Raw genomic sequence first — 20,007 nt, forward strand, 5'->3', positions numbered from 1 at the left:
TGCTGTCTGTCTCTCACACACACATTCTCTCTATCTTGCTGTCTCTCTCTCACACTCACATTCTCCCTATCTTGCTGTCTCTCTCTCTCACACACATTCTCTCGATCTTGCTGTCTCTCTCTCACACACATTCTCTCTATCTTGCTGTCTCTCTCTCACACACACTTTCTCTCTATCTTGCTGTCTCTCTCTCACACATTCTCTCTATCTTGTTGTCTCTCTCTCTCTCACACACATTCTCTCTATCTTGCTGTCTCTCTCTCACACATTCTCTCTATCTTGCTGTCTCTCTCTCTCTCACACACATTCTCTCTATCTTGCTCTCTCTCTCACACACACATTCTCTCTATCTTGCTGTCTCTCTCTCTCACACACTGTGGTAGTATGCATTAGGGGTCATGTGGGACTGTGAAACCGTGATGCTATTAGCTGACAGATCCCGGGTCCTGGTTGGCTGTTGATCCCTTGCTCCGCCCTGAAGGCGGAGTATAAGAACCTGGGCTTCTCCCCGCAGCTCCAGTCTGTTGCTGAACTGCGGGGAACAAGTCACGCTTAATAAAGCCTCATCGACTTCATCTCTATTCGTCTCTCTCGTAAGTCATTGTGCGCTACAATTTATTAAGCGTGCTTAAAGGACTATGGAGCTCAGGATCGCCCCGGAATGCCTGCTGATCAGCCCCCACGCAGTGAACGCGCAGCAGTTTTTAAACACTGGCAGACTTGTTTCGAAGGCTACCTCCGAACTGCCCCCGGCCGGATCACAGAAGACCAGAAACTACAGGTCCTGCACTCAAGGGTAAGCCCGGAAATTTACCCTCTCATAGAAGACGCAGAGGATTTCCCGACGGCGCTCGCAGCACTAAAGAGCGTCTACGTTCGCCCAGTGAACCAGGTCTACGCACGCTACCAACTCGCAACGAGACGGCAAAGTCCCGGAGAATCGCTAGAGGAGTTCTACGCCGCGCTGCTAATTTTGGGACGGGGCTGCGGCTGCCCGCCGGTAAACGCGACTGAACACACGGACATGTTAATTCGCGATGCGTTTGTGGCAGGTATGAACTCTCCCCAAATCCGCCAAAGACTTTTAGAAAAAGAGTCGCTAGGACTCTCAGAGGCACGGGCCGTTGCAGCTTCCCTAGATGTGGCCTAGAAAAACGCCCGCGCTTACGGCCCCGACCGCCCGGCTGTCCCTTAGGCTCCGTGGACCCCCGTCGCGACAAACCCCCTCCCCCCCCCCTCCCTCACAGGCTTGCGCGGTTAAGACGCCAGATCATCCCGGGGGGGCCCGCTGCTATTTCTGCGGGCAGGCGAAACACCCCCGGCAGCGCTGCCCGGCCCGTGCAGCGACTTGCAAGAGATGCGGGAAAAAAGGCCATTTCGCGGCTGTGTGCCGGTCCCGGGGGGTCGCCGCTGTCCCCGGAGAAGAAAGAGCCCAGCGCATCCCATACGCTCCCCAACCCCCCCAGCGCCCCATGTGCGACCCGCGGGCGCCGCCATTTTGGGTCCCGGCCACCACGAGGGGAGGATGGGCGCCGCCATCTTGTGACCCCCCAACCACGTGCGATCCATGGGGGCGGCCATTTTGTCCACCCCCGGCCACGTGCGATTCATGGACGCCGCCATCTTGGTTGACAACAATGGACCCCAGCATCATCGGCTCCACGGGGTCCGAAGAAGACGCTGAGACACTACGACCACATCTGGCCTCGGTGACGCTGGATCAAGCACGGCCCCGGACGCTCCAGACGACGACAACAACGGTGCTGATCAACGGACACGAGACACCTTCCCTGATCGACTCCGGGAGCACCGAAAGCTTCATCCACCCCGACACGGTAAGACGCTGTTTTTTGACCATCCGTCCCAGTACGCAAAAGATTTCCCTCGCTGCAGGATCCCACTCCGTAGAGATCAAAGGGTTCTGCATCGCGAACCTAACGGTGCAAGGAAGGGAGTTTAAAAACTACAGGCTCTACGTCCTTCCCCAACTCTGCGCGCCCACATTACTGGGATTAGATTTCCAGTGCAACCTGCAGAGCCTAACTTTCCAATTCGGCGGTCCTATACCCCCACTCACTATCTGCGGCCTCGCAACCCTCAAAGTTGAACCACCATCCTTGTTTGCAAACCTCACCCCGGATTGCAAACCCGTCGCCACTAGGAGCAGACGGTACAGCGCCCAGGACCGGACATTTATCCGGTACGAAGTCCAGCGGTTGCTGAAGGAAGGCATAATCCAGGCCAGCAATAGTCCCTGGAGAGCACAGGTGGTAGTAGTAAAGACCGGGGAGAAGCAAAGGATGGTCATAGACTATAGCCAGACCATCAACAGGTACACACAGCTAGATGCGTACCCTCTCCCCCGCATATCCGACATGGTAAATCGGATTGCCCAATATAAGGTCTTCTCCATCGTTGACCTCAAGTCCGCCTATCACCAGCTCCCCATCCGCCCAAGTGACCGCAAGTACACAGCCTTCGAGGCAGATGGGCGACTATACCACTTCCTCAGGGTCCCATTTGGCGTCACAAACGGGGTCTCGGTCTTCCAACGGGAGATGGACCGAATGGTTGATCAACACGGGTTACAGGCCACGTTCCCGTATCTAGACAACGTAACCATCTGCGGCCACGATCAGCAGGACCACGACGCCAACCTCCAAAAATTCCTCCAGACCGCAAACGCCTTGAACCTCACATACAACGAGGACAAGCGCGTGTTTAGCACAAACCGGCTGGCCATCCTGGGATACGTAGTGCGCAATGGGATAATAGGCCCAGACCCCGAACGCATGCGCCCCCTTATGGAATTTCCCCTCCCCCACTGCTCCAAAGCCCTGAAACGATGCCTGGGGTTTTTTTCATATTACGCCCAGTGGGTCCCCCAGTATGCAGACAAGGCCCGTCCACTAATACAGACCACTACCTTCCCCCTGTCGACAGAGGCTCGCCAGGCCTTCAGCCGCATCAAAGCGGATATCGCAAAGGCCATGATGCGCGCCATCGACGAGTTCCTCCCCTTCCAGGTCGAGAGCGACGCCTCCGATGTAGCTCTAGCGGCCACCCTTAACCAAGCGGGCAGACCCGTGGCCTTCTTCTCCCGAACCCTCCACGCCTCAGAAATTCGCCACTCCTCAGTGGAAAAGGAAGCCCAAGCCATAGTGGAAGCTGTGCGACATTGGAGGCATTACCTGGCCGGCAGGAGATTCACTCTCCTCACTGACCAACGGTCGGTAGCCTTCATGTTCGATAATGCACAGCGGGGCAAAATCAAAAACGACAAGATCTTAAGGTGGAGGATCGAGCTCTCCACCTTCAACTACGAGATCCTGTAGCGTCCCGGAAAGCTGAACGAGCCGTCCGATGCCCTATCCCGCGGCACATGTGCCAACGCACAAATAGACCGTCTCCAAACCCTCCACGAGGACCTCTGCCACCCGGGGGTCACTCGGTTCTACCATTTTATAAAGTCCCGCAACCTCCCCTACTCCGTGGAGGAGGTCCGTACAGTCACAAGGAACTGCCACATCTGCGCAGAGTGCAAACCGCACTTTTTCAGGCCAGATAGAGCGCACCTGATCAAGGCTTCCCGCCCCTTTGAACGCCTCAGTCTGGATTTCAAAGGGCCCCTCCCCTCCACCGATCGAAACACATACTTCCTGAACGTGGTGGACGAGTACTCCCGTTTCCCTTTCGCCATCCCCTGCCCCGACATGACAGCGGCCACAGTTATTAAAGCCCTTAGCACCATCTTCACACTGTTCGGTTGCCCCGCATATATCCATAGCGACAGGGGGTCCTCCTTCATGAGTGACGAGCTGCGCCAGTTCCTGCTCAGCAAGGGCATAGCCTCGAGCAGGACGACCAGCTACATCCCCGGAGGAACGGGCAAGTAGAGAGGGAGAACGGCACGGTCTGGAAGACCGCCCTACTGGCCCTACGGTCCAGGGATCTTCCAGTTTCACGGTGGCAGGAGGTCCTCCCGGACGCTCTCCACTCCATCCGGTCGCTGCTGTGTACCACCACAGTGTACCACCAAACGCCTCATGAGCGCCTCCTTGTCTTCCCCAGGAAGTCCTCCTCCGGAACGTCGCTGCCGACCTGGCTGGCGGCCCCAGGATCCATCTTGCTCCGGAAACATGTGCGGGCGCACAAGTCGGATCCGTTGGTCGAGAGGGTTCATCTCCTCCACGCGAACCCGCAGGACGCCTACGTGGCGTACCCCAACGGCCGACAGAACACCGTCTCCCTGCGAGACCTGGTGCCCACCGGCAACAAGCACCCCCCCCCGACAACCATCACCCCCTCCCTGCCACCGGCGCACCCCGCGACCGCCCCCTTCCCGGGAGGATCGGTCCTCCTCCCATGTCCGACCAGGAGTGAAACAGAAGCAGACACCGAAAAGCTCCCGGAGACGACAACGCGGGAACAAGCACCTGCACCACCACCGGGACCGAGGCGATCGAAAAGGAAGACAAGACCGCCCGCTCGACTCGTGGCATCGGTGTAACACAAGAATGTTGTGGACTTTAACGAGAATGTTCTTTTTCCTCTTACGAATATTGTAAATAGTTCACAAACCCTGTACATAGCCCAATGTAGGGCAAAGTGTAGAGCATTGAAAGGACATGCCAAAAATGTTCTCCTCCCAGGACCAGCCTTGTAAACCCCTACCACCATGTGAAGCACCACCCCGCCGGGTTCATTTTTAACAAGGGGTGAATGTGGTAGTATGCATTAGGGGTTATGTGGGACTGTGAAGCCGTGATGCTATTGGCTGACAGATCCTGGGTTCTGGTTGGCTGTTGATCCGTAGCTCCGCCCTGAAGGCGGAGTATAAGAACCTGGGCATCTCCCCGCAGCTCCAGTCTGTTGCTGAACTGCGGGGAACAAGTCACACTTAATAAAGCCTCATCGACTTCATCACTATTCGTCTCTCTCGTAAGTCATTGTGCGCTACACACACATTCTCTCTATCTTGCTGTCTGTCTCTCAAACACACATTCTCTCTCTCTTGCTGTCTCTCTCTCACACACACACATTCTCTCTATCTTGCTGTCTCTCACTGACACACACACATTTTCTCTATCTTGCTGTCTCTCTCTCACACTCACATTCTCTCTATCTTGCTGTCTCTCTATCTCACACACATTCTCTCTATCTTGCTGTCTCTCTATCTCACACACATTCTCTCTATCTTGCTGTCTCTCAGACACACATTCTCTCTATCTTGCTCTCTCTCTCACACACACACATTCTCTCTATCTTGCTGTCTCTCTTACACGCATTCTCTCTATCTTGCTGTCTCTCTCTCACACACATTCTCTCTATCTTGCTGTCTCTCCCTCTCACACACATTCTCTCTATCCTGCTGTCTCTCTCACACACACACACATTCTCTCTATCTTGCTGTCTCTCTCTCTCACACACATTCTCTCTATCTTGCTGTCTCTCTCACACGCATTCTCTCTATCTTGCTGTCTCTCCCTCTCACACACATTCTCTCTATCTTGCTGTCTCTCCCTCTCACACACATTCTCTCTATCCTGCTGTCTCTCTCACACACACACACATTCTCTCTATCTTGCTCTCTCTCTCTGACACACACACATTCTCTCTATCTTGCTGTCTCTATCTCTCACACACATTCTCTCTATCTTGCTGTCTCTCTCACACAAACACATTCTCTCTATCTTGCTGTCTCTCTCTGACACTCACATTCTCTCTATCTTGCTGTCTCTCTCTCACACACATTCTCTCTATCTTGCTGTCTCTCTCTCACACACATTGTCTCTATCTTGCTCTCTCTCTCACACACATTCTCTCTATCTTGCTCTCTCTCTCTCACACACACACATTCTCTCTATCTTGCTGTCTCTCTCACACGCATTCGCTCTATCTTGCTGTCTCTCTCACACACATTCTCTCTATCTTGCTGTCTCTCTCTCTCACACGCATTCGCTCTATCTTGCTGTCTCTCTCACACACATTCTCTCTATCTTGCTGTCTCTCTCTCACACACATTCTCTCTATCTTGCTGTCTCTCTCACACACATTCTCTCTATCTTGCTGTCTCTCGCTCTCACACACATTCTCTCTGTCTTGCTCTCTCTCTCTCACACACATTCTCTCTACCTTGCTGTCTCTCTCTCACACACACTTTCTCTCTATCTTGCTGTCTCTCTCTCACACATTCTCTCTATCTTGCTGTCTCTCGCTCTCACACACATTCTCTCTGTCTTGCTCTCTCTCTCTCACAAACACACATTCTCTCTATCTTGCTGTCTCTCTCACACACATTCTCTCTATCATGCTGTCTCTCTCTCACACACATTCTCACTATCTTGCTGTCTCTCTCACACACACACATTCTCTCTATCTTGCTGTCTCTCTCACACACATTCTCTCTATCTTGCTGTCTCTCTCACACACACTTTCTCTCTATCTTGCTGTCTCTCTCTCACAAACATTCTCTCTATCTTGCTGTCTCTCTCTCACAAACATTCTCTCTATCTTGCTGTCTCTCTCACACACACATTCTCTCTATTTTGCTGTCTCTCTCACACACACATTCTCTCTATCTTGCTGTCTCTCTCTCACAAACATTCTCTCTATCTTGCTGTCTCTCTCACACACACATTCTCTCTATCTTGCTGTCTCTCTCACACACACACATTCTCTCTATCTTGCTCTCTCACACACACACACATTCTCTCTATCTTGCTGTCTCTCTCACAAGCATTCGCTCTATCTTGCTGTCTCTCTCTCACACACATTCTCTCTATCTTGCTGTCTCTCTCTCACACACACACACATTCTCTCTACCTTGCTGTCTCTCTCTCACACACACATTCTCTCTATCTTGCTGTCTCTCTCTCTCTCTCACACATTCTCTCTACCTTGCTGTCTCTCTCTCACACACACATTCTCTCTATCTTGCTGTCTCTCTCTCACACACACATTCTCTCTACCTTGCTGTCTCTCTCTCACACACATTCTCTCTATCTTGCTGTCTCTCTCTCACACACACACACATTCTCTCTACCTTGCTGTCTCTCTCTCACACACACTTTCTCTCTATCTTGCTGTCTCTCTCACACACACACACATTCTCTCTACCTTGCTGTCTCTCTCTCACGCTCTCATTCTCTCTATCTTGCTGTCTCTCTCACACACACACACATTCTCTCTATCTTGCTGTCTCTCTCTCTCACACACACACACATTCTCTCTAACTTGCTCTCTCTCTCACACACACACACATTCTCTCTATCTTGCTGTCTCTCTCACACACATTCTCTCTATCATGCTGTCTCTCTCTCACACCCATTCTCACTATCTTGCTGTCTCTCTCTCACACTCTCATTCTCTCTATCTTGCTGTCTCTCTCTCACACACATTCTATCTATCTTGCTGTCTCTCTCTCACACACATTCTCTCTATCTTGCTGCCTCTCTCTCACACATTCTCTCTATCTTGCTCTCTCTCTCACATAAACACACTCTCTCTATCTTGCTGTCTCTCTTTCACACAAATTCTCTCTATCTTGCTGTCTCTCTCTCACACACATTCTATCTATCTTGCTGTCTCTCTTTCACACGCATTGTCTCTATCTTGCTGTCTCTCTTTCACACGCATTCTCTCTATCTTGCTGTCTCTCTCTCACACACATTCTCTCTATCTTGCTGTCTTTCTCTCTCACACACATTGTCTCTATCTTGCTGCCTCGCTCTCACACACATTCTCTCTATCTTGCTGTCTTTCTCTCTCACACACATTGTCTCTATCTTGCTGTCTCTCTCTCACACGCATTCGCTCTATCTTGCTGTCTCTCTCACACACACATTCTCTCTATCTTGCTGTCTCTCTCTCACAAACATTCTCTCTATCTTGCTGTCTCTCTCTCACAAACATTCTCTCTATCTTGCTGTCTCTCTCACACACACATTCTCTCTATCTTGCTCTCTCTCTCACACACACACACATTCTCTCTATCTTGCTGTCTCTCTCACACATACATTCTCTCTATCTTGCTGTCTCTCTCTCACACATTCTCTCTATCTTGCTGTCTCTCTCTCACACACACACATTCTCTCTATCTTGCTGTCTCTCTCTCACACACTCTCTCTATCTTGCTGTCTCTCGCTCTCACACACATTCGCTCTATCTTGCTGACTCTCTCACACGCATTCGCTCTATCTTGCTGTCTCTCTCACACACACACATTTTCTCTATCTTGCTGTCTCTCTCTCTCACACATTCTCTCTATCTTGCTGTCTCTCTCTCACACATTCTCTCCATCTTGCTGTCTCTCTCTCACACACACACATTCTCTCTATCTTGCTGTCTCTCTCTCACACACTCTCTCTATCTTGCTGTCTCTCTCTCACACATTCTCTCTATCTTGCTGTCTCTCTCTCACACACACACATTCTCTCTATCTTGCTGTCTCTCTCTCACACACTCTCTCTATCTTGCTGTCTCTCTCTCACACACTCTCTCTATCTTGCTGTCTCTCGCTCTCACACACATTCACTCTATCTTGCTCTCTCACACACACATTCTCTCTAACTTGCTCTCTCTCTCACACACACACACATTCTCTCTATCTTGCTGTCTCTCTGACACGCAATTTCTCTATCTTGCTGTCTCTCTCTCACACACATTCTCTCTGTCTTGCTGTAAGTCTCTCACACACAAATTCTCTCTATCTTGCTGTCTCTCTCTCACACACATTCTCTCTATCTTGCTGTCTCTCTCTCACACTCTCATTCTCTCTATCTTGCTGTCTCTCTCTCTCACACACATTCTCTCTATCTTGCTGTCTCTCTCTCACACACATTCTCTCTACCTTGCTGACTCTCTCTCACACATTATCTCTATCTTGCTGTCCCTCACACACAAATTCTCTCTATCTTGCTGTCTCTCTCACACGCATTCTCTCTATCTTGCTGTCTCTCTCACACGCATTCTCTCTATCTTGCTGTCTCTCTCACACACACGCATTCTCGCTATCTTGCTGTCTCTCTCTCACATACATTCTATCTTGCTGTCGCTCTCTCACACACATTGTCTCTATCTTGCTGCCTCGCTCCCACACACATTCTCTCTATCTGGCTGTCTCTCTCTCTCACACCCATTCTCACTATCTTGCTGTCTCTCTCTCACACACACATTCTCTCTATCTTGCTGTCTCTCTCTCACACACATTCTATCTATCTTGCTGTCTCTCTCTCTCACACACATTCTCTCTATCTTGCTGCCTCTCTCTCACACATTCTCTCTATCTTGCTGTCTCTCTCTCACACACATTCTCTCTATCTTGCTGCCTCTCTCTCACACATTCTCTCTATCTTGCTGTCTCCCACACACACATTCTCTCTATCTTGCTGTCTCTCTCTCACACACACAATCTCTCTATCTTGCTCTCTCTCTCTCACACACACACATTTTCTCTATCTTGCTCTCTCTCTCTCACACACACGCATTCTCTCTATCTTGCTGTCTCTCTCTCACACACATTCTCTCTATCTTGCTGTCTTTCTCTCTCACACACATTGTCTCTATCTTGCTGTCTCTCTCACACGCATTCGCTCTATCTTGCTGTCTCTCTCACACACACATTATCTCTATCTTGCTGTCTCTCTCTCACAAACATTCTCTCTATCTTGCTGTCTCTCTCTCACAAACATTCTCTCTATCTTGCTGTCTCTCACACACGCATTCGCTCTATCTTGCTGTCTCTCTCACACACACATTCTCTCTATCTTGCTGTCTCTCTCTCTCACACATTCTCTCTATCTTGCTGTCTCTCTCTCACACATTCTCTCTATCTTGCTGTCTCTCTCACACACACACATTCTCTCTATCTTGCTGTCTCTCTCTCACACACTCTCTCTATCTTGCTGTCTCTCGCTCTCACACACATTCACTCTATCTTGCTCTCTCACACACACATTCTCTCTAACTTGCTCTCTCTCTCACACACACACACATTCTCTCTATCTTGCTGTCTCTCTGACACGCATTTTCTCTATCTTGCTGTCTCTCTCTCACACACATTCACTCTGTCTTGCTGTAAGTCTCTCACACACAAATTCTCTCTATCTTACTGTCTCTCTCTCACACACATTCTCTCTATCTTGCTGTCTCTCTCACACACACATTCTCTCTATCTTGCTGTCTCTCTCTCACACACACACATTCTCTCTATCTTGCTGTCTCTCTCTCACACACTCTCTCTATCTTGCTGTCTCTCGCTCTCACACACATTCACTCTATCTTGCTCTCTCACACACACATTCTCTCTAACTTGCTCTCTCTCTCACACACACACACATTCTCTCTATCTTGCTGTCTCTCTGACACGCATTTTCTCTATCTTGCTGTCTCTCTCTCACACACATTCTCTCTGTCTTGCTGTAAGTCTCTCACACACAAATTCTCTCTATCTTGCTCTCTCTCTCACACACACACATTCTCGCTATCTTGCTGTCTCTCTCTCACATACATTCTATCTTGCTGTCGCTCTCTCACACACATTCTCTCTATCTTGCTGTCTTTCTCTCTCACACACATTGTCTCTATCTTGCTGCCTCGCTCCCACACACATTCTCTCTATCTTGCTGTCTCTCTCTCTCACACACATTCTCTCTATCTTGCTGTCTCTCTCTCACACACATTCTCTCTATCTTGCTGCCTCTCTCTCACACATTCTCTCTATCTTGCTGTCTCTCTCTCACACACACACACATTCTCTCTATCTTGCTGTCTCTCTCTCACACACACACACATTCTCTCTATCTTGCTGTCTCTCTCTCACACACACACACATTCTCTCTATCTTGCTGTCTCTCTCACACACACACACACATTCTCTCTATCTTGCTGTCTCTCTCTCACACACATTCTCTCTATCTTGCTGTCTCTCTCTCTCACACACATTCTCTCTATCTTGCTGTCTCTCTCACACATTCTCTCTATCTTGCTGTCTCTCTCTCACACACACATGCTCCAAACAGACCTGTTGGACTTTAACCTGATGATGTCAGACTTCTTGCTGTGCACACACATTCTGAGCTGTGATTAGTGTGTTTAACATTCTCATGCTGTGATTGTTGTCTTTAGGAGTTAACGGCAAAGAGTTTAAACTGGTGATCAAATTAATGGGAGACTTTGATCTTGCATCGATTCAGAAAATCATTCTGGAGGTGAGAAACTGTTCTGCGATTAAATATTGACACCAGCACCTGCCTCTCACTGTCTGAATTCAGAGATCAGGAGTCTCCACGTCACATACAGCAGCTCCACTCCCCCTCTGCTCACCCTCATATTACCCAGGCAGCCCTCCTATCCCATGGAACAGGTTTGATGGGCTGAGTGGTCTCCTCCTGTTGTTGTGTTGGTGTCAGAGCCTCGACAGTGTAACTAAAGCAGGGGCTTTGTCACAGTCAGTCCCATTGGGCTGATCTCATCACACAACAAGGGGCAGAATGAGATGTGAAGCAGTCCCACATTGCACTGCTGACCCCGGGGTCACCCCCTCTCCCTCTGTCATTCTCTGTCTCTGCATCTTTCCCTCACTCTCTCTGTCCTCTCTGTCTATCTCTGCTGCTGCCTCACTCTCTGTCTGTCCTCTGTCTCTCTCTCTCACACACTCCCTCTCTCACCTTCTCTCTCTCTCTCACTCTCTCAATCTCTTGCTTTGTCTCCATCTGCCCATCTTTTACTTTCTGTTATGTATCAGAGTAACAGCATTGGCTGGTGTAATATAACAACCGAATCCCTCGAATCGCGACAGTGCCGAGGGAGGCCATTCAGCCCATCACGTCTGCACCGAGCCTCGGGATGAGCTCCCTATCCCGGCCCACTCCCCTGCCCTCTCCCCGTAGCCCCATAACCCCATCTAACCTGCACATCTTTGGACTGTGGGAGGACACCGCAGTACCCGGAGGAATCCCAAGCAGACACGGGGAGAACGTGCAAACTCCACACAGTCACCCGAGGCTGGAATTGAACCCGGGTCCCTGGTGCTGTGAGGCGGCAGTGCTAACCACTGTGCCGCCGTGCCACCCACGTGTTAATGTCACGTGTTACGCAATGACAGAATCGGAGCGCTCTGTGGGCTTTTGTGGAGTTCACCAGTGTGCCCTGTCTGAGCAGCATTTTGTAAATAAACCCCTTGCACCGTGTGTCACCTCTGATTCTCTCGCTTTGGGGCTACAACAAAGATTATAACACCTTCTCTCTCTCTCTCTCTCTCTGCTCCTGTCTGCCCCACTCTCTCTCTCCTTCCTTCTTTCCACTCCAGTCTCTCTCTCTCTGCCTGATTCTGTCTCCCACTTTCTCTGTTACTCTCGCAGCCTCTCCCACACTGTCTGTCCCTGAATCCATTTCTCCCTCGGATCTTTCCATTCCAAATATTGGCAGCAATTTGCCCCGTTCCTTGCAGCCTGTGCCGTTCCAGCCAGTGATTGGCAGTGAAGGTGGCTTTTTGTCCCCAAACACTACCCCACATTCCCCCCACCCTCACTGCAATATTAATCATTTCTCCTGTCTGTGATGTAGCTGAAGCTGTCGCTCAGGAATCGATTCCCGGATCTGGACCTTCATTTGAGTGTCGGAGACGATTAGCTCTGGGCTGTGGCTGCTCCAGAAGATTGAGGGTGATGAATTGTACCAGTGAGCACCTAGTGACCTGTGTGTTCACAGCTTGGCTCAGTAATAGCTTTCCAATGTTCAGCAGCGAGCAAAGGGTTAATCGCTCGCTGTGTTAATGTTACATCGTGATTGATTCTTCTTCATATTGGGGAATGTGGGAGCTTTTAGTTTTTGCTTTGTGGAATAGGGAAGTATAACCTCCATTCGGAACTCCTGACCACTGGGCTGTGGGACAGAGACTGACCCCAAATGACCCTTTTTAACCGTCTGCTGAATGAGAGGATTTTATAAAGATCTGTGTCCAGTTGCTGAATTCAGAGATTTGTCAGCAGCGAGAATGGGTGTCCAGACAACAGTGAATCCCAGCACAATCTCTGGGTAGAGATCATCCTTTCCCTCAGGGTTCCTCGACAATGGTGTTGTTGGGACAGAATAAAATCCAGGATTCTTGTTTCCTTCACAGGAACACATTCTGTTGATCAAAGTGAAATATTTGATAACTGATCCCAGGAGCTCAATGAAACAAGGGAGGGGATCAGCTTTTCTGATATGTGGTGGGTCCAATCAGATCCTCCTTATCTGGAGGAGCGATATTCCTGATGGAGCAGAGAGCAATGTGTTCCCACCGTCACTCATGTCAACCAATAGACCCGGTGGAAATGTCCTGTTGGTCACAACTGTGCAGCGTGAAGCTGGAACCTGCTCGTGTGAGGGAGCCATGATCAGGACTAATATCCGGGAAAACTCCTGCAGACACTGAACTCTCAGCCAGTCAGGCAGCGGCTGTGGAGAAAACCCCAGTTTCCTGTTTGAGCGCAATGCTTTGGCTCCTGACCCTGAAACAGTAACTGGGATTCTCTCCACAGTTACTGCCTGACCGCCTCAGCATTTACAGCTCACTGGTTTGTCTCTTGTTTCTATTACACAATCAGGTCTGTGAGCTTCCCATTAATGGACTTTCACAGCCACAAACCTGTGGTCAGAAAGGTCTCGAATGAAGCAGTCGACTGTCCCGAGGATTGGGATTGTGGGGCGTTTGTTTCACTGAATATTAAGCTGAGAAGTGTAAGATGTTCGAATCCCTCACCATCACATGTGGGCTGATCGGTTAAGCGGGTGTTTCAATGTTATTGCATGAAGTGTGTGCTCAATAAATCTATAAATTCTTGACCACAAGGTGTGAAAGGTGTTTCTGTTGGAGAAATGTACAGATGATCTGATTGGGAGTGAAAACCATCCTGGTCCAGATTGAAACTCATTCTGACGCTGAGACTGACATTTGGCTTGTTCCTCCCAGTGGGATCTTTCTGTGCCTCTGTCCTCCAGCTGCTTCATCTTCCTCTCTCTGCTTCAGCCTGGCATTTTCCCAGGGTCTCTGACAATGAAAGCTCGCAATTTTGAAGAACTAAAGGGATAGGAGCAGGAGGAGACCATTCGGCCCGTCAAGACTGTTCGGCCATTCAAAACCATCATGGCCGACCTTGGGCTTCACCTCCACTTTCCCGGGCCACTCCCAACAAAGAACAAAGAAAAGGCCCTCCAAGCCCGTGCCGACCATGCTGCCCATCTGGCCTAAAACCTTCTACACTTCCGGGGTCCGTATCCCTCTATTCCCATCCTATTCATCATGTATTTGTCAAGATGCCCCTGAAACGTCACTATCGTCCCTGCTTCCACCACCTCCTCCGGCAGCGAGTTCCAGGCACCCACTACCCTCTGTGTAGAAACTTCCCGCACACATCCCTTAATTTTGAGACCAACAATCTGTCTCTCCCCAGCCTGAAATGTCTTCAATGCTGGAGCTTCCACCACTCTCTGGAGTGGAGATCTTCAAAGATTCATAACACTTTGACAATAAATTTCTCCTCATCTCAGCCCGAAATGATCTGAGAATCTGTACTGACCCTCTGAACGAGGACCTTACCTATGCGCAATCCCCCATTCTGTCCCTGTAACCCCACTTAACCTGTTGGTCACTATAGCAGAATTTAGGCTGGCTAACCCAACTAACTGCACATCTATGGGCTGTGGGAGGAACCAGAGCACCCGGAGGAAACCCACGCAGACACGGGGAGAACGTGCAGACTCCACAAACAAGGTTGGAGTGGATCCCAGGCCCCTGGCGCTGTGATGGTGGGGTGGGGGGTACAGATGGTTTGGAGTAGGGTAGCAGAACGGCTCGGTGATGCTGTATGCTCTGGAATAGTGATCTGGTTTGGTATCTGATCCAATGCTTCATGTGGTCCAGTCTGGTGGAGGGTCACTAACCTTGTCCCTCCCTCGGCATCGCTTACTCTGAGTGAGCTGAGGAAAGTTGCCAGGTGATGACCATCTCCAATAATGTAACCATATATTCGATATACCATTGCTCAAACCTTCACTATCGACATCCAGTGAACTACCATTGACCAGAAACAGGACTGGGCTCGTCAGATAAACACTGTGACAGCAAGATCAAGTCAAAGACTGAGAATTGAGGCAATTAACTAATTTCCTAACTTTCCCAAAAGACAGTGTGGTGAAGTACTCTCCACCTGCCTGGAGACACCATCCAGGAGAAAAGTCCTCTTGATCTGCACCTGATCCACCAAATGAAACATCTTTCCCTCCACCACTGACACAATGGCAGCGTATGGTCCATCGACAAGATGCACTGCAGCAAGTCACCAAGATACATTCAACCGAAAGTCAAAAACTGGGATTGAACCCGAATCCCGGGCGCTGTGAGGCAGCAGTGCTAACCACGGTGCCACCGTGCCGCTCCAATATTTTTTCAATCAGGTCCTCCCTCAGCCTTCTGTGTTCCCTCGAAAACAACCCCAGCCTAACCAGCCTCTCGACAGCTGAAACGCTCCAGCCTAGACAACATCCTGGTAAGTCTCCTCTGCTCCCTCTCCAGAGCAATCACTTCCTTTATACAGTGTGGGAGCCAGAACTGCACACACTGCTCCAGCTGGTGTCTGACTATTGTTTTATACGGCTCCATCATATCCTCCCTGTTCTTGTACTCTATACTCGGTTAATAAAGGCACGAGTCCCATCGGCCCTCTGAACCACATTGTCTACTTGTCCTGCTGTCTTCACAGATCTGTGACCCTGCACAGCAATGTCACTCTGATCCTCTGATCCTGAGACTGTGTCCCGTGGTTTAGATTCCGAGACCAATGGAAACAATTTGTCAAAGCCTCTCGGAATCTTGTATGTTGCATTCTCTGAGCTTGGGAGAATATCGGCAGTTTTACTCTACTTCTAATCTCAGGATCAATCTATCCATCTTCACTGTTCCACCTCCAATACAGGTAAATCCTGGTGTAAATATGGAGACTGAGGCAGGAACGTTTCCAGAATTTGGCTGAGTGCAATGGTGAGATGCAAATGCAGCATTTATCCCACTGACGGTGATGATGGGAAAAGCCGTGTTTATCCCACTGACGGTGATGATGGGAAAAGCCGTGTTTATCCCACTGACGGTGATGGTGGGAAAAGCCGTGTTTATCCCACTCACGGTGATGGTGGGAAAAGCCGTGTTTATCCCACTGACGGCGATGGTGGGAAAAGCCGTGTTTATCCCACTGACGGCGATGGTGGGAAAAGCCGTGTTTATCCCACTCACTGTGATGGTGGGAAAAGCCGTGTTTATCCCACTCACGGTGATGGTGGGAAAAGCCGTGTTTATCCCACTGACGGTGATGGTGGGAAAAGCCGTGTTTATCCCACTCACGGTGATGGTGGGAAAAGCCGTGTTTATCCCACTGACGGTGATGGTGGGAAAAGCCGTGTTTATCCCACTGACGGTGATGGTGGGAAAAGCCGTGTTTATCCCACTGACGGTGTTGATGGGAAAAGTCGTGTTTATCCCACTGACGGTGATGGTGGGAAAAGCCGTGTTTATCCCGCTGACGGTGATGGTGGGAAAAGCCGTGTTTATCCCACTGACGGTGATGGTGGGAAAAGCCGTGTTTATCCCACTGACGGTGATGATGGGAAAAGCCGTGTTTATCCCACTGACGGTGATGGTGGGAAAAGCCGTGTTTATCCCGCTGACGGTGATGGTGGGAAAAGCCGTGTTTATCCCACTGACGGTGATGGTGGGAAAAGCCGTGTTTATCCCACTGACGGTGTTGATGGGAAAAGTCGTGTTTATCCCACTGACGGTGTTGATGGGAAAAGCCGTGTTTATCCCACTGACGGTGATGGTGGGAAAAGCCGTGTTTATCCCACTGACGGTGATGGTGGGAAAAGCCGTGTTTATCCCACTCACGGTGATGGTGGGAAAAGTCGTGTTTATCCCACTGACGGTGATGATGGGAAAAGCCGTGTTTATCCCACTGACGGTGATGGTGGGAAAAGCCGTGTTTATCCCACTGGCGGTGATGATGGGAAAAGCCGTGTTTATCCCACTGACGGTGATGGTGGGAAAAGCCGTGTTTATCCCACTCACGGTGATGATGGGAAAAGCCGTGTTTATCCCACTCACGGTGATGGTGGGAAAAGCCGTGTTTATCCCACTGACGGTGATGGTGGGAAAAGCCGTGTTTATCCCACTGACGGTGATGGTGGGAAAAGCCGTGTTTATCCCACTGACGGTGATGGTGGGAAAAGCCGTGTTTATCCCACTGACGGTGATGGTGGGAAAAGCCGTGTTTATCCCACTCACGGTGATGATGGGAAAAGCCGTGTTTATCCCACTGACGGTGATGGTGGGAAAAGCCGTGTTTATCCCACTGACGGTGATGGTGGGAAAAGCCGTGTTTATCCCACTGACGGTGTTGATGGGAAAAGCCGTGTTTATCCCACTGACGGTGTTGATGGGAAAAGCCGTGTTTACCCCACTGACGGTGATGGTGGGAAAAGCCGTGTTTATCCCACTGACGGTGATGGTGGGAAAAGCCGTGTTTATCCCACTGACGGTGATGGTGGGAAAAGCCGTGTTTATCCCACTGACGGTGATGGTGGAAAAAGCCGTGTTTATCCCACTGACGGTGATGGTGGGAAAAGCCGTGTTTATCCCACTGACGGTGATGGTGGGAAAAGCCGTGTTTATCCCACTGACGGTGATGGTGGGAAAAGCCGTGTTTATCCCACTGACGGTGATGGTGGGAAAAGCCGTGTTTATCCCACTGACGGTGTTGATGGGAAAAGCCGTGTTTATCCCACTGACGGTGTTGATGGGAAAAGCCGTGTTTACCCCACTCACGGTGTTGATGGGAAAAGCCGTGTTTATCCCACTGACGGTGATGATGGGAAAAGCCGTGTTTATCCCACTGACGGTGATGGTGGGAAAAGCCGTGTTTACCCCACTGACGGTGATGGTGGGAAAAGCCGTGTTTATCCCACTCACGGTGATGATGGGAAAAGCCGTGTTTATCCCACTGACGGTGATGGTGGGAAAAGCCGTGTTTATCCCACTGACGGTGATGATGGGAAAATCCGTGTTTATCCCACTGACGGTGTTGATGGGAAAAGCCGTGTTTATCCCACTCACGGTGATGATGGGAAAATCCGTGTTTACCCCACTGACGGCGATGGTGGGAAAAGCCGTGTTTATCCCACTCACTGTGATGGTGGGAAAAGCCGTGTTTATCCCGCTGACGGTGATGGTGGGAAAAGTCGTGTTTATCCCACTGACGGTGTTGATGGGAAAAGCCGTGTTTATCCCACTGACGGTGATGGTGGGAAAAGCCGTGTTTATCCCACTGACGGTGATGGTGGGAAAAGCCGTGTTTATCCCGCTGACGGTGATGGTGGGAAAAGTCGTGTTTATCCCACTGACGGTGTTGATGGGAAAAGCCGTGTTTATCCCACTCACGGTGATGGTGGGAAAAGTCGTGTTTATCCCACTGACGGTGTTGATGGGAAAAGCCGTGTTTATCCCACTGACGGTGATGGTGGGAAAAGTCGTGTTTACCCCACTGACGGTGATGGTGGGAAAAGCCGTGTTTATCCCACTCACGGTGATGGTGGGAAAAGTCGTGTTTACCCCACTGACGGTGATGGTGGGAAAAGCCGTGTTTATCCCACTGACGGTGATGGTGGGAAAAGCCGTGTTTATCCCACTGACGGTGTTGATGGGAAAAGCCGTGTTTATCCCACTGACGGTGTTGATGGGAAAAGCCGTGTTTATCCCACTGACGGTGATGGTGGGAAAAGCCGTGTTTACCCCACTCACGGTGATGATGGGAAAAGCCGTGTTTATCCCACTGACGGTGTTGATGGGAAAAGTCGTGTTTATCCCACTGACGGTGATGGTGGGAAAAGCCGTGTTTATCCCACTGACGGTGATGGTGGGAAAAGCCGTGTTTATCCCACTGACGGTGATGGTGGGAAAAGCCGTGTTTATCCCACTGACGGTGTTGATGGGAAAAGTCGTGTTTATCCCACTGACGGTGATGGTGGGAAAAGCCGTGTTTATCCCACTGACGGTGATGGTGGGAAAAGCCGTGTTTATCCCACTGACGGTGTTGATGGGAAAAGTCGTGTTTATCCCACTCACGGTGATGATGGGAAAAGCCGTGTTTATCCCACTGACGGTGATGGTGGGAAAAGCCGTGTTTATCCCACTGACGGTGATGGTGGGAAAAGCCGTGTTCATCCCACTGACGGTGATGGTGGGAAAAGCCGTGTTTATCCCACTGACGGTGATGATGGGAAAAGCCGTGTTTATCCCACTGACGGTGATGGTGGGAAAAGCCGTGTTTATCCCGAGTCGGTGATGGTGGGAAAAGCCGTGTTTACCCCACTCACGGTGATGATGGGAAAAGCCGTGTTTATCCCACTGACGGTGATGGTGGGAAAAGCCGTGTTTACCCCACTCACGGTGATGGTGGGAAAAGCCGTGTTTATCCCACTGACGGTGATGGTGGGAAAAGCCGTGTTTATCCCACTGACGGTGATGATGGGAAAAGCCGTGTTTATCCCACTGACGGTGATGGTGGGAAAAGCCGTGTTTATCCCACTGACGGTGATGGTGGGAAAAGCCGTGTTTATCCCACTGACGGTGATGATGGGAAAAGCCGTGTTTATCCCACTGACGGTGTTGATGGGAAAAGCCGTGTTTATCCCACTGACGGTGTTGATGGGAAAAGCCGTGTTTATCCCACTGACGGTGTTGATGGGAAAAGCCGTGTTTATCCCACTGACGGTGATGGTGGGAAAAGCCGTGTTTACCCCACTCACGGTGATGATGGGAAAAGCCGTGTTTATCCCACTGACGGTGATGGTGGGAAAAGCCGTGTTTATCCCACTGACGGTGATGGTGGGAAAAGCCATGTTTATCCCACTGACGGTGATGCTGGGAAAAGCCGTGTTTATCCCACTGACGGTGATGGTGGGAAAAGCCGTGTTTAT

General features: G+C 50.3%; 1 protein-coding gene across 3 annotated transcripts in view; it reads left to right on the plus strand.

Annotated features, from left to right (window-relative positions):
• Nucleotides 1-13,830, plus strand: part of LOC140402499 (uromodulin-like) — a 61,001-nt gene extending 47,171 nt beyond the window's left edge. For all 3 annotated transcript variants that reach the window (XM_072490342.1, XM_072490341.1, XM_072490343.1), the window contains 2 exons: nucleotides 11,128-11,210; nucleotides 12,568-13,830. In XM_072490342.1, the coding sequence (XP_072346443.1) occupies nucleotides 11,128-11,210; nucleotides 12,568-12,633 (149 nt within the window). In that variant the 3' untranslated portion in view covers nucleotides 12,634-13,830. The remainder of the gene's footprint in view (nucleotides 1-11,127; nucleotides 11,211-12,567) is intronic.
• The last annotated feature ends 6,177 nt before the right edge of the window (nucleotides 13,831-20,007 follow it).

This window comes from Scyliorhinus torazame, chromosome 25 (genome assembly GCF_047496885.1).
Source record: "Scyliorhinus torazame isolate Kashiwa2021f chromosome 25, sScyTor2.1, whole genome shotgun sequence".
NCBI lineage: Eukaryota > Metazoa > Chordata > Chondrichthyes > Carcharhiniformes > Scyliorhinidae > Scyliorhinus > Scyliorhinus torazame.